Here is a 17916-nt window from a genome sequence, read left to right as displayed (position 1 = left end):
CAGCTCTGTAGTTTGGGTCCTTGTGTGATGTCCCAACTCAAGCTATGTCTCCATTCTTTAGGTCAAATGCTAGTCACTAACTCCCAGGTAGTTTTTTGTTTTTTTTTTGAGCCCTCAGTAAATGTAGATGTCTCTTTAATTTTTACTTATTTCTTTTCGCCCTGATGTTAGGCATGTGGAATCTTAGTTCCCCGGCCAGGGATCGAACCCAGGTCCCCTGCAGTGGAAGCAAGGAGGCTTAACCCCTGGACCACTAGAGAAGTCCCTCTCCTAGGTAGTTTTGCATTCTGGTTGTCTGGAATTCGTCCTGATTGCCTGATCCTTGCCTCTGGTTGGGTACCTTCCTCCCTTCCGGCTTGTTATCTGAGTCCCAAGCCTTTTCTCAGCGTTTGGTTTCCCTTCTGTAACTCTTTGGACCAGACAGAGATGAAGAGTGAAGCTAATGAAGTTTAAGATTAAGCTTCAGGGTCATTTGCATTTCCAGGCCTGCAAGCGGCCCGGACATTATGGTCTATGCCGGTCGTCCGGTTTGTAAAATCTACAAAAGGTGGTTTAGCCACAGTTGGCTCGGGGCACCTCTGTGTCCGTTCTGCTGTCTCCATCACTCTTGCTCTTGTATTGGGTGGCTATACAGTGACCATGGGCACATTGGGAATCTGGCTATGGGGAGATTAAATCAGGAGAAAGTAGTTTGGATTTGGAGAAACATATTTTAGAGGCTTGCTAACAATTATGTAAACATTCAAGTTATTCCTAGCCGTCCTGTATTGAAGTAACTTCCAGGAACACTCGAATTTACCGTGCCTGTGCGCAGTATCAAGACAAGAGGTGTGACTGAAGGGAACATTGTGATGTGTTCACCCAGTGAAGAGGGTGACCCTTTGTCACCCAGCAGGTAAAGGTTCAGTGGGATGATGATGCTCGGGGCCAGCCAGTACGTGAGGACATGGCACGCTCGACTGGTTGGGGGAGTGGACACGGGAGAGCCTTTGCAGAAGGCCATTTGCTGGCATGTGTCAGCACCTCGGGTGTGAGCCCTGTGCCCCGGGCCTCCTCCTGTATGGTTCAGTCAGTGACGGTGTGTTCACGTCAAGTGCTTGTATTGGCACAGTGAGTTTTCCCTTCCCTTCCTTCAGGAGGGAAGAGTCAGTACCTTGTGGGACCCCCGACACTGGGAGGTGAAAACAGACACACTGAGGTCCTTGGGATTGAGACTCCAGCACCTGGATTTGAGGGAACCTGATGTGACTCCTCACACCCTACAAAGGCTCTGAGGTAGGAACACACTGGAATGTTCCAAGGATGGAAGGGTGGCCTTAATGGCTACTGGAGGTGAATCCAGGGGTGAGGAGAGCAGGCTGCCAGGGCAGGAGCCAGATCACATGGGGCCTCGTGGGCCTGTGAGAACTGTGGCTCTTCTGTGCTCAGGGAAGGAAAGGCCCAGGAGGCCCTAGGATGGGTTCCTCTGGGACCTTGTCCCCGTCCTCACAGCCACGTGGAAACGGAGGCTCCCTGCGAGGTGCTGAGACTCTGCTGAGGTTCAGGCCCGCTGCTCTGCTCTTCTGCCTCCACCCCACTCCCTCCAGGTACAAGGAAAGAAGTGAGAATGGAGGTGTGTGTGGTCAGGTCCCCTGCAGTCATGGGCTATCTCTATCTCTTAGCACCTCATCAGCTGTGAAATGAGGTGACAGTAACCTAGCAGGTTATTTGAGGCTTGAATTCTGTGATCCCTGTGTGGTGCCATCGCAGGCCCTGGCAAAGACATGGAGCATGCCTGTCCCAGAAGTTCCTGCTCTTTGCTTTTTCTCTAGGTTCTGGGCAGGGGCCGGGGCATCTGCTGACAGTGGAGGCCATGGTGTGGGAAGGGCTGGGAGGAAGACAGCTTCCAAAGGTGAGGGGAAGACTCCTGGCAGGGCCATCTGAGGTCCAGGGTGGCCCCAGGGCCGAGGCCAGATTGGTTAGCACAGATCGGCCCTCAGCAGCCCTGGGCTAAGATCGGGGATCTGCAGAGCATGGGCAGGCATGGGGGCCGGGGAGTTGAGGGGTGCAGTGGGGGCCTGGGGTGGAGGAAGCCAAATCCAGGACTTTGCCTTTCTGTGCTGGGAGACGACCAGAGCCCGGCCATGGGGCTGTGAAGCCAGGGGACCCACCCTCCCTCCTCAGTGCTCCTAGGGTTTCAAGTCCCTCTGTCTTGGAACTCACCTCGTGCCTCTCTTCTGCTGTCCTGCCCACCTTCCTGACCTCCCCACAAACTGCATGTGATGGCTGGGTCCTCTGGGTCACCGCCCCCTGTCAGCGGACCATGTGGAGACAGATGGAAGGAGCCAGGCCTCTGTGATCCTCCCCTCTGTTCCAGCAGGCTTGGAGGATGCTCAGGCACGTGGGGCTGAGGTCTGGCCCAGGGCTGTGAGCTTGGAGGCCTCAGTGTCAGGCTCCTGGTCTTTGTGGTTCTGTGTTTCTGCAGCCACATGAGGTCCTGGGAGCCCTGGGAGATGAAGTCCGGCTGTCTGTCCTTCCGACAGCCTTACGCGGGATTCGTCTTAAATGGTGTCAAGACCCGGGAAACTCAGTGGAGGCCTGTGCTATGCGGACCCGGCAGTGTACCCTGGCCATCCACATCCGGCACCGGGACTGGGAGGACGCAGCCTGGCGGGAGCTGCTGGAGCAGAGGCTGGGGATGAGCCCCACCCAGATCCAGGCCTTGCTGAGAGACGGGGACCAGTTCAGCTGCAGAGTGATCGCGGGCAAGTGACGATTGCCGGGCAAGTGCCCTGCCCTGCGCTGCCCGCATGGCCCCTGGAACTGCCCTTGATCTCAGCCGGTTTGTGCTCATTTGTTTTCTGTTGAACCAGCTGGTGGGGGTGGGGGGCTAGGGTTTCTTCAGAGGGGCATCGAGGGTCCCTGGGCTGGGAGATGGTGGCACGAGGTGCCTGACCACCACTCTGGGCCTCAGTCCCCGTTTATGCTCTGAGAGTCAGAGGTGGGTCCAGGTCTGCAGGTGGCACTTGTGTCTGTGTGTGTGTGTCCCCATGTGTGTGTGTGCATGCCCGGCAGAGACCACGAGAGGCAGCACAGCACCCAGCCTGGGTTCCCCACCCACACTTCCTACAGCTGGGCCTGAGCAAGTCCCCTGACTCCCCAGGGATGAGGCCCCACTGCATCCCCTCTCTGCTGGTGAGTCGCTTGCGGACCTGATGCCCACAGGCTCCCCACTGGGGCCCTCCTGCTCTGTCCCTGCGGCCTGCAGTGGGCAGACTGAGAGCTGCCTGTGGCCTGGTGGGTTCGTGGAGCACCAGGCCTCTCCCTTTCATTTAGCTCCCTCCCTCATTGGCCTTGCCCCCAATTCCCTTTGTTGAGGTGAGCCCTTCCGAAAGGCTCAGCCAGTGGGCCCAGTTCACCTCGGGTCCCCTCTGTGATACGGTCTTAGGCTCTAGCAGGTATGACTTTGAACACCTTGTTCTCCTTCTGTGTCTTGTCTTTGCACACAGGTCTGTGGACATTGGGGACACTTTGCTGTGCCCAGAAAACCTAGGTCCCGACAAGGTGGAGGCGCTGGAGAATGAAGCCCTGCTACCCAGCCTTCAACAGAAGTACCTGATGCGCTGGCCAACCCCCGCTGGCTGCTGCAGCCCGTCCTGGGGAGGGCCGGGAAAGACGTCTTCCAGGTGGACATCCTCAAGCACCTGACCCCCTTTGGGCGGGAGGCCTGTCCAGGCTGGGCTGTCAAGGGGAAGGTGACAGAGAGACCAGCTCATGGTGACACTGTCCAGTCACTGCTGTGCCCTGTATGTGCCCATCTCATTCGGTCTGACTTGGCCCTGCCCTGGGGTGTGCTGCCCACTTGGTGGGGGTTCGGGGTCCGGCACTCCTCTTGTGTGGTGCTGCTCTGGACTCAGGGAGAGGCTTTGGGTCTTTGACCTTTACAAAAAGATGGCATCGCCACTCATTTTGGTCTGGGTGCTTGAGAGAAATGTGTTGTTAGGAAACAGGTTAGTGTTTTTCCCTCTCTGTTCTGGTCTAAACTCCCTGTTTTGGAACAGGGTCCAGGGGGTGATGGGGGAAGGCTGGGGGCTGTGCTGAGTGTTGGCAGGCAGAGAGGCCCACAGGCCCAGAAACAGGCAGCAGTCTGTCCTTGCAGGTAACCCTTGGCCTGCTGTAAAGTGTCCCTTGGCTCACAAAGCGTGTGTGTTGGACTCGGTGCCTGGCTGCCTCACGTTCTTCATCTTTTGAGCTACCCGGCAAGCCCCATTTCCAGTTAGAGGAACTGTGAAATTTGGGTGTGGAGGAGTATTCCAGCAGGACCCATGTTCCTCCAGGAAACAGAAGCAAGAAATGCTCTTTGCCTGTGTCCCAGCTGGTCTTCCATCCCAACCCTTATTTTCATCATTTCAGCACCAATAAATGTCGAGTCTTTGATTGCAATGCCCAATGACAATCAAGATAATTAAAAGCTGGTTAACACTGTGAGTTCTGGGTCCCCAGGGCCAGGAAAGAAAGGATCAGTCCATGGATTTCTGGGCATCACTTCAAGGGAGTGGGACCGGAGTTCTGCAGGATGCCTAGCAGATATGGGGTAGAAAACACCTACTCCATCCCTGTGGTCAGCAGCAATGCAGCAAGAGCCAGGACCCCTTCCGTCCTGCCACAGAAAGAGATCTCTCTGGGGTTTATCCAAGATCCAAAAGGACACCTCACAGCAATGTGCCATTTCCCCTCACTCCCACGACACACCTCATGTGACTGTGCCTCCTAGACCATCACTCTAGTTGCGGGGGTGTCTTGCTTCTCCCAGAGTCCCCACTGCTAACACAGGGCCTTTCACGGAGCAGAGGCTCCATACAGGTCTTCAGAATAAGTGAGCCAGTGAGCAGGGGCTGTTTGATTCAGATTACTTGCCACTTCCTTTGATAACCCAGGCAAATCCAAATAAACCGAGATCCCTTAGCTGTACAAAATGACAGACAACAAGTATAAAAAGCAAGAATTCACTACTATCACTTTTTATTTTCTAATTCTTCCATCAACTATGTCACTGCAAAATAAATTCCCGTTTTCAAAATCATTCTAATTCCATGTTATCTAGTGCAGGACCACGAAATAAAATGGAAGCATTTCCAATCTCTTTTACAAAAGAGAAAATCTCTTGTTCTTGAACTGGCTAAGTACAAACACACGATGATCAGTGTCCTGATGAGTGCTCCCCAGATCTCTTCCTCAGGGGCGCAGTCATCCTCCACAGTGATCAGGCACAGGATCACCACCAGGAGGCTGGCTTTGGCCAACACCTGCTCAATCCCTCAGCATCTCCTTGAGGGTGAGGCCCAAGGTGGGGACAAGGATACAGGTGTGTTCACTCTGGTCCACCTCCTTCACCTCCAAACCATAGACAAGCTGCAGGTACTCTGAGGCTTGACCGAGGACCACCAGGAAGTGGTCCTGGTAATATTTGAGGACACTATTCAGCACGTCTGCCTTTGTGATCGGCTCCTTGGCAAGATACCTGCTGAGCAGGAATTGCACCAGCTCTTTCTTCTTCACCCATAGTGCATCTGGGAGCGAGAACCTGGCATCTTCCTGGTCACGTGAGGTGCCTGGCACTTCATCTTGCCTGCTGAGGCCATGGTCTTCAGATTGGCTCCCCAGGGTGACAGCCATGGCAGTGGGAAAGGGGCAGACATCCAGAGGGCTCTGGGGGAGACTGGCTGTGGCAGCAGTAGCCACCTCCTGCAGGGTGGTCTGGAATGGGAGAGAGGAGGAGGAGGAAGCTGCATCTCCTTCCTTCACCTGCTCCACCTCCTCCACCTCCAGCTCCTCCTCCTTCTGTTACTCCTCACCCCAAATGAACTGTGCCTCCATCAGACACGAGTCCTCTCTTGGGTCCTGAAAGACTCTCTCAGGCTGGCGGAGCTCATGCATCCCAGGCATGATAACCGGGGTCGAACTGCAGACAGGAGTTCTGTCTGAGACAGGAGGCAGGGGGACAGATGGGGACTCAGGTCTGCAGCAAAGCGGGGCTGCGAGTGGCCTCGGCTGAGAAACCCTCCCTGGGTGGTCTGACTCGGGTCACTTACATATCTCCCCTTGAGGGGTGCTCTGGGGCCTCATAGAGGAGCTCCTGCAGATCAGCCTCACCCCTGGCTACGTGAAGGAGGACGTGAGGTGGCTCCCCAGGCTGCAGTCAGCACAGTGTGAGGTTCTGGATCTGACACGCTGGGGGGGATTAGGGCCTTGTGGGCTCCCCTCTGTGCTGGGATGGGGAGTCCCTGGTGTACACTCAGGGCACCCTCCTCACCTTGACTCCTGGCACTGCCTGGACCTCCTCTGCTCTCAGACCTGTGGACACGGGCCACAGACCTCTGCCTTCACCTCCTGGTTCCTGGAGCTCCTGTATCAAAACTGGAGGAGGCACCTAGGGGGTAGACTGTGGCACAGACTTGAGCCTTCTGTGCTGGTAGAAGGGATGAACTCTGCGAGGTCCCCCAGTTGTGGGGTGGTTGGTCCCCTCGGGACTCCTTTTTATTGCCCACTGTTCTCCTGGGATGTCCCGGTCCGCCCCTTTGTGGGCCTGCCTGGAAACTCAGAACAAGACCTGAGTCTGAACGGAAAGCACTGAGGGCCCTCATGTGTGGTGTCACCTGCCCAGGGCCTCCCACGGGTCCTAGACTGGGGAGATGCTCGGTGCTCACCGCCCCCTCACCTCCCGCCTGGCCTCCTAACACTGACCACAGAGGTGGGGGCCTACTCAATCCTGCTTCAGTATCTCGGGAGTCAACCCTCTGCGGATCTGAAGCCTCCACCCTCTCCCCCTAATACCTCACCTCCAAAGGCCCCTAAGCCAGAGATCAATAAACTGCTCAACCCACTCTGGGGCCTCCAAGATCCACCACAAGGGCCAGGATCCCTCCCTGCCTTGGGGTCTAATAGCCTCAGTTCTTCCTCGCATGGAGCCTGAACTCCAGGAGGACCCGGGATTCTCCCGTCTGCCATTTTAGGGCCCCACCACTCTCAGGAGGTCCTCAGCCTCTCTGAAACCCGGATGTCAGGAAATGCTGCAGGAGGTCATCCTACCCGGGGACTACCAGGGTCCCCTGTGTTCTGGGGTCTGGCTCCCCTCAGACCTCCCTCGGGGTCCTCACCTTGACTCCTGCTAAGACCTAGGCTCCATCCTCTCCCTGTTTGAGGCCCAGCTCCTCACACCAGGGCCCCAGTCTCTCTGAGACCTGCATGTCAGGAAGACAGGACAGCCCTAGCGTGCTCTTCTCACCCCAGGGTCTCCCAGGGCAGATAACAGGGGCGGGGATCTATCGGGTCCCCTCAGTCTTCCCTTGGGGTCCCCTCAGTCCTCCCACAGAATCTTACCTTGTCTCCAGGCAGGACCTGGGATTCTCTCCTCTCCCAAAACCTGGCCCCGTCCCTCTTACCAGGTCCACAGTCTTTCTGAGACCCAGATATCACAAAGTGAGGACTGGCCTGGATTACTAATTCCACACCGAGAGATCTCCCAGGGCCAAAAGTAGGGGCGTGATCTGTGGGGTCCCCTCAGATTGGGATCCAGGGTCCCCTGAGTCCTCCATCAGTGTACTCCCTGTGAATTCCTGGAGGACCTGGACCCTTCCCTTTGCCCACATGAGATCCCACCCCTTATCCTAGGTCTCCAGTCTGTCTGAGGCCCTGACAGGGAAGTCAGGACACCCTGTGAAGTGCTCATCCCACCACTGGGGATGCCCAGGGCTGGCAGCAGAGGCATGGAACTGTGGGGTCACCCGTGTTCTCCCTCTGGGTCCTCATCCTGAGCCTTGGCAGGTCCTGGGATGCCAAAGTCCAAAGCAGAGACCAGACCCTCACACCAAGGGCCTCACTGCCCTGAAGCCCCAGGAGGAGGCTGTGGACATTGCATCAGGGCTCCAAGCTAAGGTCTTCTTAGTGGCTGAGGATGCCATGGGCTGAGATGATGTCCTGGGAGTCCCTCAGCCTTCCCTCTGCTCTTCACCATGACTCTCAGCTAGTCTGGGCACTGACACCTTCTGCCCACCTGACTTTGCATCCCTTAGAGACCCAGCCCTCTTGAGCAAGGACAACTGAAAGGGAAACCGGGGTTGGGGGGCTCATTCCCACAACCCTGCTGGGGTCTCCCTGGGCTAAAAGCAGCGATGACCTGTATGTCCTGGGGCCCCAGAGCCCCCCTCAGGGGTCTACCTTGACTCCTAGTACAGCTGGGCTCCTTCACCCTGCTGACCTGAACCCAAGCTCTGTGACCCAGGCCGTCACTTCCCCACCTCCCAGTGGGATCAGTGATGTCACATCTGGACACCATGCCTCGTGGTCCCCTAAGGCTGTCAGGAGGGCCACACATGCATCCCCTGGGAACCCTCAGTCTCCTCTGGTCTTCACTTGGAGTCTCTGCAGGATGTGGGTCCCTCCCTCTGTCCACATGAGACTTGTCAACAGACCAGGTCTCTGACTCCAGGAGTTCACTGAGGAAGCCAGGTGGGGGTCTAGGTCTGACAGGCTGGCCCCAGGTCCCCAGGATCCCCACTAGAGGTGAAGTTGTATTCTATGGGATCCTCTGTTCTGGGGTAACTGGACCCCCTTGTCCTCACTGGGGGGGGGCCTCCTTGACATTTTAGAGAAAACTGCAGTCCCGACACAGATGCTTGATGGGGGGGCTGTGGCACTTGTTACTGTGGGGGAGCACAAGGAACCATATATCTTCTCATGGGGCCCCCTTCACTGGTCACCAGACTTCAGAAATCTTTTGCAGAAAAGATGTTTCAGCTGTAGAGAGTAAACAGCAGCAGGTGAGTTAGGGGAACCCTTGGTTTGATGAGTAGATAATATTACCAACTGGAGTGACATGATTTTCACTGTTTAATTCTCATTCACAGAGAGGAATACATTTCACATGTCTGTGTGGTGTGTGTCCAATATATATGTATAATGTCTGGAGATTACCTGATCTTATATACTTATATATGGAGATACCAGGTATATGTACAGAGCAGGTCCTGTATGCTCCAGTACCCAGATGGATGTGTGTCCACACAGCCCTGAAGGGCACAGATACTCACTCCCCTGTGGATGCCGTGAGTCCACCAGACCCATGATCACTGTGCTTTAAAGGACAGGCTTCCCGCTGCCTGACATCCAGTCTGCAGGAGAGCTTGGAATCCCCAGGAGCTGGGAGAGAAGGGAGGAGAGGGGGCAGTGGAATGAGAGAGCAGGGCTGTAGCCTGAACATAAGAGCCATCCTCAGCGGGCTGGCCTCCAACCCCCACATCCAGGAGCCTTCTCCATGCTCACACCCTCCGTCCTACACCCTATCCCTCCTCTATGGCCCTCGTGTCCGCTTCAGTAGGGGTGGTTTCTGGATGGGGCTAGGGAGGCCACACGGGCAAAATCCTGTGTCAGTCTCTCATGGGCAATGGTGCCTGGCTTCACTGTTTTCTCCATTATGTGATCTGAGGCATCAGGTGGGAGGACAGCTGGATTCCTCTTGTCCGTCAGGGAGACAGGTCAGGCCCCTGGGGGGATGGGGCTTTGAACCCACATGAAGCTCAGTTTGAATATGTATCCTGCTACTGATAACCCAGTGAAATCATGGACACCCAAAGTCTGGATTTCTCCAGCTGTAAAATGGGTCTCATAACAGTACAAGGTGAAAGCATCGGTGTGAGTTCCCATTTGATGTGAGCTGTCTGTAAAAAGCTTGGTCAGTGGATGTAGCTGTTGTTCCTGAGGGTCAGAGATGTACCTTCCCCAACACTGTGAAGGTTCCGAACCAGTACATATCTTCGGACCCTCATGTACATTGATTGATCTAGTTCTTCTTTTCTCCCTGAAAATCTTTTATGGGAAATGGCACATCTCACATGTCAGAACTGTTACATATGGCATAACTTGTCTAGACCGAGCAAGGGTGATGGTCACAGTCCTGGCCCAGGGCAGGGCAAATGCTCTGGGCTGTAGGAAACGGCCAGGGGGAGGAGCACAAAGACTCCCAGGTGGACCATCCTGATCCAAACCCCTCCACAAGGCTCTGAGAAAGAGGGTCCTCCCAGGGGACCCATTGGACGTCTAGGGAGCGTTTCTGCCTTGGACTTACCACCTCTTCTCCCAAGTGCATGTTTCCTTGGGTGTGGAACCTCATTCCGAATCTCCCCTGCACAGCCTGGAACTGGAGGGTCTCCTCTACACCCCATGATCTGAAACCATTCTTCCTCACACAAAGTCTTTCAAGGTGTGAAACGCTCTGAATTACCCATTTCTGATCCTAATGTGCTGTTTTCTTTCATATTTCTAATTTTGTTTTCGGCTTTTCCTTCTGGAAAGCAGTCAGGATAAGAATTATGTGCAGAGAACGTGAACCTGCTCACATAATGTGCCCAAAGCTGCTTCCTGATTGTTCAGGGAGGACTTTATTTTTTTATTTATTTATTTATTTTTTATTTTTTTAAATTTTTTATTGGAGGCTAATTATCTTACAATATTATATTGGTTGGTTTTGCCATACATTGACATGAATCCGCCCCGGGTGTACATGAGTTCCCCCTCCTGAACCTCCCTCCCACCTCCCTCCTCCCCTTATCCTCCCTCTGGGTCATCCCCGCACACCAGCCCCGAGCATCCTGTAACATGCATCGATCCTGAACTGGCGATTCATTTCACATATGATAATATACATGTTTCAGGACTTTAAAATGCTTTAGTCTGGCTGTGACTTTCCCAGTTTGATCCCTAGTGATTAGTCGGCATGAGATATCGCTTGATGATGTCACACACCCAGACACACACACAGTTTCTACACACCTATTAGAATGGCCAAACTTTGCTCCTGGGACAACACCACACTCTGTTGAGGATTTGGACCATTGAGAACTCCCATTCATTGTTGGTGAGAATACAAAATGGCACAGGCATGTTGGAAGACAGCTTGGCAGTTCCTTACAAAACTAAACATGCTCTTACTGTATGATCCAGCAACCATATGGGTTGTTACCCAAAAGACTTGAGAACTTATGTCTACACAAAAACCTACACATGAATGTTTTTAGCAACTTTACTTATTATTGTCAAAACATAGATGCAAACCAGGCGTTCTTTAGTCAGTGAAAGGATAAACTTTGGTACATCTAGAGAGTGGAATTTCATTTACAATTGTCCAAACCAATAGAATGTACAATGCCAAGAGGGAATTCTAGTGTAACCTATAATCTCTGCGTGATTACGACATATCAGTGTAAGTTCCTCAGTTATAATTAATGTACCACTCTGGTGGGGTTCTTAATAACCGAGGAGGCTATGTTTGTTTGGAGCCGGGAAGTAAATGGAAAATCACTGTAGCATCTCTCTATTTTTGTGTTCATGGAAAAGTGCTGTAAAGAATAAAAATAAAAATCTTGGGTTTCCCTGGTGGCTCAGTGGTAAAGAATCCACCTACAAATGCAGGAGATATGGGCATTATCCCTGATCCGGGAAGATTTCACATGCTGTGGAGCTACTAAGCCGGTATGCTACAACCATTGAGCCTATGTCCTACAGCCCATGGGAAAATGGATTGGCTACCCACTACTGTGTTCTGGCCTGAAGAATTCCATGGACTGTATAACCAATGGAGTCGCAGAGTCAGACAAGACTGAGCGGCTTTCACTGGAGTCCATGAGCTACAGTTACTGGAGCCCAAGTGCCTAGAGCCCCTGCTCCACAACAAGAGAAGCTACAGACAGCAGTGAGAAGCTTTGCACCACAACTAGAGAGCAGCCCCTGCTCTCCACAACTAGAGTAAAGCCCGTGCAGCAACAAAGACCCAGAACAGCCAAAAATAAACAAATAAATAAAATTATATTTAAAAAGTCTTTTTAAAAACATAGTTATAAACAATATCTAAACAACAAAACATGAGAAAGCCCTGAAGAACAGTGAAGACTGTGCGGAGCTGGCTCGTGGGTTTGGGGGAGGGGGTGGGGAGCAGAGGGGAAGTGAGGGAGGAGCTCTGGGCTGCATAGGTGCAGAGGTGGGATGGCTAAAGAGACAAGGTTTTAAACTTTGCTCCAATTTCATCGCACAACGCTGAGGTGGCCCCAGTCCATAGGTATAAATACCCTGGGGTAACATTTGGACAGCCGTAAAGGCAGATTAATTGAGGTAACCGAAAGCAGAGACTCACTTTGCCAAAAAAGATCCGTCTAATCAAAGCTATGGTTTTTCCAATAGTCATGTATGGATGTGAGAGTTGGACCATAAAGAAAGCTGAGTGCCGATGAACTGATGCTTTCGAACTGTGCTGTTGGAGAAGACTCTTGAGAGTCCCTTGGACTGCAAGGAGATCCCACCAGTCCATCCTAAAGGAAATCAGTCCTGAGTGTTCATTGGAAGGACTGATGCTGAAGCTGAAACTCCAATACCTTGGCCACCTGATGCAAAGAACTGACTCATTGGAAAAGACCCCGATGCTGGAAAAGATCGAAGGTGGGAGGAGAAGGGGTCGAGAGAGCATGAGATGGTTGGATGGCATCACCGACTCGACTTACGTGAGCGTGAGTAAGCTTCGGGAGTTGGTGATGGACAGGGAAGCCTGGCGTGCTGCAGTCCATTGGGTCGCAAAGAGTCAGACATGACTGAGTGACTGAACTGAACCAAACTGATTCCTGAGTCTGTGCAAATATCTACCTGACATACCAGCCAGCAAAGGACTTACCTTTCTTTAAAAAGTGCTATCTCAACAGATACAAAGAAGAAACTAAATATAGGACTGGAGTATGCGATAGATCTAAACAGTAATAGCTGCTGCTGCTGCTGCTAAGTCACTTCAGTCGTGTCCGACTCTGTGTGACCCCATAGACGGAAGCCCACCAGGCTCCCCCGTCCCTGGGATTCTCCAGGCAAGAACACTGGAGTGGGTTGCCATTTCCTTCTCCAATGTGTGAAAGTGAAAAGTGAAAGTGAAGTCGCTCAGTCATGTCCGACCCCCAGCGACCCCACGGACTGCAGTCTACCAGGCTCCTCCATCCATGGGATTTTCTAGGCAAGAGTACTGGAGTGGTTTGCCATTGCCTTCTCCGAACAGTAATAGCAGATACTCTTTAACAAATTAAGTATATATATGGTGGCTCAGTGGTAAAAGCATCTGCCTGCAATGCAGGAGATGCAAGAGACTTGAGTTCAGTCCCTGGGTCAAGAAGATCCCCTGGAAGGAAATAGCAAACCACTCCAGTATTCTTGCCTAGAGAATCCCATGAACAGAGGAGCTGGCATGCTACAGTCCATAGGGTTGCAAAAAGTTGGACATGACTGAAGCAATTGAGCAGCAGCACTGTAGTCCAAAAATTAATACATAGCTAAAAATCCAAACATACACCCACATATACATGTTTCGTACATACATTGTGGTTTGGCCATGTATGAGTATATAAGCACATATAATCATTTTTTTTTTTAAGTCACTCAGTTGTGTCTGACTCTTTGTGAATCCATGAACTATAGAGTCCATGGAATTCTCCAGGCCAGAACACTGGAGTGGGTAGCTTTTCCCTTCTCAAGGGGATCCTCCCAACCCAGGGATTGAACCAAGGTCTTCCGCATTGCAGGCGGATTCTTTACCAACTGAGCCACAAAAGAAGCCCAAGCATACTGTGGTGGGTAGCCTAAATTTCGAACTGTGGTGTTGGAGAAGACTCTTGAAAGTCCCTTAGACAGCAAGGAGATCAAATCAGTCAGTCCTAAAGGAAATCAACCCTGAATATTCATTGGATATGATGTCATATGTGACGCCACTGACCCCTCTGTGAGGAGAGAAGTGAGGGCCTGGGTCACAGCCCTCGGGATCAGGTCAGCAGAGTGAAGGAGCCCAGCTGTGCTAGGAGTCAAGGTAGACCCCTGAGGGGGGCGCTGGGACCCCAAGACATAGAGGTGGTCACTGCTTTTAGTCCAGGGAGACCCTGGTCGCTGCATGAGCACAAGGTTGCAGAGACACTGGAGACTTGATATAAGGGGAGGGGCCTCAAAGGGGAAGGGGAGGATCTTAGGATCTGAAAAAGTCTGGGTGAGGACCCTAAGGGAGGACTGTGGGGACTCTGGACCCCGTTATTGAGTGGGCTCTGGGAGGACTTGGGCGAGATGAATACATACCGTATTTCTTGACATCTGGGTATCAGTGAGACTGGAGATCTGGTATGGGGGAGTGGCCTCAGGTGGGCAGAGGGAAGAATCCCAGCTCCGGCAGGGAGTCAAGCTGAGGATCTTGAGGGAGGACTGAAAAGACCATGGAACCCAATCAGAGGAAACTTCAGAGAAGCCTTTTGCTGCTGTTGGTCCTTGGTGGCCCGGGGGTAGGATGAGCCCAACATGCGTGGTCTAACTTCCTGATATCCGGGTTACAGCTTGGGGTCCTGAAACAGCGGGCGGGCTTCCTGACATCCAGGTCTCAGACTGGGGACTTTGCACATGAGGCACGGACTCAGGTGGGCCGATTCCCAGGTCCTGTGGTGTGTCAAGTTGAGGTCACTGAGGGAGGACTAGGGTACCGTGGACCGCAATCAGAGGAGACCTCAGAGTAGCCCGTCTCTGTTATCAGTCCAGGGTGTCCATGGGATAGAATGAGCGAAACCGGCATGGTCTGACTTCCTGACTTCTGGGTCTTGGAGAGACTGGAGCCCTGGTACAAGGGCCCAGGACTTCAGTTGGGGAGAGGCGAGAATCCCAGGTCCTGACTGGAGGCAAGGTGAGGTGCCTGAAGGAGGACCGACGGAAGCCTACAGATCCCCGCCCCTGTAGTTGCCCTGGGACCCCTTGTGGTGAGAAGAGAACACTAAGCCTGTCTGACTTCCTGACATGCGGGTCTCAGAGAGAGCGGGGACTTGGTGTGAGGAGCCGGGCCTCAGGTAGGGAGAGGACAGAGCCCAGGTCCTACCGGGAGTCAGGGTGAGGACACTGAGGGAGGAGTGGAACCCAACCCCGGAACAGAGGGGACCCTGGTAGTCCCCGGGCGGGATGATCATGTGCAGGATTTCCTGACATCCGGGTCTCAGAGAGCCTGGGGACCTGGTGAAAGTGGCGGGGTTTCAACATGGCGGACGGGACAATCGCGGGTCCTGCCTAGAGTCTAGGCTCCATGCGAGGAAGGACTGAGGCTGTTAGACCCCGAGGCAGGGAGGGATCCTTGCTCTTGCGCAGGGAGGGGCAGGGTGGGGGCGGTCTTGGAGGCCCCACAGAGGGGGGAGCAGTTTATTCACCTCTTTCTTAGGGGCCTTAAGGTGAGGTGTTCTGGTGGAGGGCGGAGGCTTCAGGTCTGCAGAGGCTGGACTCCCTGGACCCCGAGGGAGGACTGAGCAGACGCCCGCCCCTCCGTTCAGTGCTGGGAGGCCAGGTAGGACGTGAGAAGTGAGGACCCAGCATCTCCCCAGCCTAGGACCCGCCGGAGGCCCTAGGCAGGTGCGGCCGCGTATGGGGCCCCTCAGCACTTTCTGTCCAGACTTAGCTCTTGTTCTGAGTTTCCCTGCAGGCCCCCAAATGGGGAGGGTCCAGGCCACTCCAGTGGAAAAGTGAGCACTACACGTGAGCCCCGATGGGACTACCCACCCCAGATCTGGAGGGACCTCACAGAGTCAACCCCTCCTACCAGCACAGAAGGCCTAGGTCTGTGCCACACTCTACCCCCGAGGTGCCCCTTCCATTTGTCTCACAGGAGCTCTAGGAACCAGGAAGCAAAGGTGGAGGCCTGAGGTCTGTGTTCTGAGGCCACAGGAGTGCCAGGAGTCAAGGTGAGGAGGGTGTCCTGAGTGTGCACAGGGGCTCCCCATCCCAGAACAGAAGGGACCTCAAAACGCCCTAATTCCCCCCATCTTGTCAGCCCCAGAACCTCAGGCTGTACTTGCTGCACCCTGAATCAGAATTTCTCTTCCTCATTTGACAGGGGACTTACCACCAAGGAGGAGTGCCCCTGTAACGCCCAAGAGCAGCCCTCAAGGAAGACCAGTAAGCAGCCTCAGTCAGAGCCACCCGAGGCACATTTCAAAACTGAGACCATTTACACTCTCTCTCTTTCCCAGGTCAGTGGTCTCCATTTTCCCCCTGCCACAACCACACTGGGCACAAGACCCCAGTCATCATGCCTGTGGTCCCGACGAATGAGCTCTACACTCCTGAGGAAGACCTTCAGGGTCAAATCCAGGCCCAGGGTACAGTGGAGGTGCCGCTTCTGGGGGCTGAGGCGGAGGATGCCTCAACCCCTCTGGCCTCCTCCCCTCCAGTCTCATCTTCCGCTGCCGCCGTGGATGCGGAGATCTTGCTCAAGCAGGCTCTGAGTGTGATGACGACACAACTACTGGAGTTCCTGCTCCTCAAGTATGGCACCAAGGAGCCGATTTTCCAGGCTGAAATGCTGAATACGGTCCTCAGGGATAACCAGGCCCACTTCCCCGTGGTCTTCCGTAAAGCCACGCAGTGCCTGCAGCTGGTCTTTGGCCTGGATTTGAAAGAGGTGGACCCCAGAGAGCACATCTATGCCATGGTCCCCACCCTGGGCCTCACCCTCAATGAGATGCAGAGGGATGGGCAGAGCATGCCAAAGGCTGGCCTCCTGGTGGCGGCCCTGAGCCTGATTCTCCTAGAAGGGGACCGGGTCCCTGAGGAGAAGGTCTGGGGGGCACTTAGCAGGATGGGGGTATTTGCTGGGATAGAGCACGGCATCTATGGGGAGCCCAAGGAGCTGCTGACCCAAGTGTGGGTGCGGGCGGGGTACCTGCAGTACCGGCAGGTGCCTCACAGTCACCCTGCTCGTTACGAGTTCCTGTGGGGTCCCCGGGCCTATGCGGAGACCAGCAAGCAGCAAGTCAAGGACTACCTGCGCAGGGTCAATGGCAGGGGTCCCAGGTTCTTCCCACCCCGGTGTGCAGAGGTGTGAGGCAGGAGGAGGAGGGGCCCTGAGCCTGAGCAGCAGCCAGGCTCCTTTCAGGCCCACATCCAGCAGCTTGTCCTGGGGGTAGGAAGGGAGGCTGAGCCTTCCCTGTGTGTTTGAAGAGGGAGCATTCAGCCTTAGTCGTGACGGCCTGGGCCAGTTGGGGGAACTGGTGTGTAGCATCTTTGGCTTCCTGTTCTCTAAATGACATGGAGATCCACTTCTGCTTCCTTTAGAAATTTTTCAAATGTTGTTCCTTTTAATAGGAGGCTTAATGAGCTTCAGTGTCGCACCATGTCAGTAACGTTGATCACAGTGTGTTTGTGCTTACCCAGGTCAAGAACAAGAGTTTTGCTGTTTCTCAAAAGTCATTGTGAACACTTTCGTTTTATTTTGTGACCCTGAACAAGATTCCATGGACTTGGAATATAACTATTTTGGAAGTACGATATTACTTAGTAAGAATTAAAAAATAAAATGTATTTGAGCTGAGTTCCTCTATACTTCTTGTCTGTCCTTTTATACAGCTGAACTATCTCTGTTCAATTGGATTTTTTCAAGTTATTATTTAAGAAAGTACACAAAGCCTGATCAGACTTATTATGTGCCCCACTCTGGCTCATTTACTCCAGAGACCTTTGTGGAGCCTGTGCTCAGTGGAAAGCCCTGTGTTAGCAGTGGGGACACTAGGAGAAGCAGGACACCCCAACACCTAGAGTGATGATCTAAGAGCTGCAGTCACATGAGGAAGGTGGAGAGACATCCCCTAGTTCCACAGAACAGGGGAACCAGGGGCAGGGTACAGGAGGAGCACTTGAGTGTCGGTGCCTGAGCCAGGGTGGTTTGGGGCTTTGGGAAACTGCGTTCATTCTGTGAGAGGTGATGGTAATTAACCTGGGCGGTGGCAGCAGCCTGAGTTATACACAGTGTCTTATGAGTGAGAAGAAAATCTGAAATGGGACATACACATTAGAAGATCCTCTTCTGTCCTAGATAAATTTCCTGGGGCAGGAAGGGAAGTTACA

The 17916-nt window shown here is 53.5% G+C and overlaps 2 protein-coding genes and 1 long non-coding RNA gene across 6 annotated transcripts; 2 read left to right on the top strand and 1 right to left on the bottom strand.

Annotated features, from left to right (window-relative positions):
* Positions 1–249: 249 nt before the first annotated feature.
* Positions 250–5083, top strand: LOC129535096 (uncharacterized). Of its 4 annotated transcripts, none has more exons than XR_016036761.1 (5): positions 250–895; positions 1137–1275; positions 2465–2821; positions 3055–3174; positions 3489–5083. It is a non-coding gene; the product is annotated as an uncharacterized LOC129535096 (long non-coding RNA). The 4 variants fall into 4 exon arrangements; XR_008681534.2 differs by having other exon boundaries at positions 250–1275; positions 3489–3665; positions 4139–5083; XR_016036760.1 differs by having other exon boundaries at positions 250–1275.
* A 206-nt stretch (positions 5084–5289) lies between these two features.
* LOC148773489 (melanoma-associated antigen 8-like) lies at positions 5290–10147 on the bottom strand. Its single transcript, XM_088834313.1, has 3 exons — positions 10103–10147; positions 6293–6409; positions 5290–5736 (listed from the first exon to the last, which is right to left on the bottom strand). Exons 1-3 carry the CDS (start codon positions 10145–10147, stop codon positions 5290–5292), a joined length of 609 nt encoding a protein of 202 aa, XP_088690439.1.
* Positions 10148–16102: 5955 nt separating this feature from the next.
* LOC148773488 (melanoma-associated antigen 10-like) lies at positions 16103–16897 on the top strand. Its single transcript, XM_088833899.1, has one exon. It carries the CDS (start codon positions 16103–16105, stop codon positions 16895–16897), a length of 795 nt encoding a protein of 264 aa, XP_088690025.1.
* Positions 16898–17916: the final 1019 nt, after the last annotated feature.

Source organism: Moschus berezovskii, chromosome X, assembly GCF_049115385.1.
Source record: "Moschus berezovskii isolate FMDL1 chromosome X, NW_MosBer_1.0, whole genome shotgun sequence".
NCBI classification, from domain to species: domain Eukaryota; kingdom Metazoa; phylum Chordata; class Mammalia; order Artiodactyla; family Moschidae; genus Moschus; species Moschus berezovskii.
This window is presented reverse-complemented; position numbering and strand designations above follow the sequence as displayed.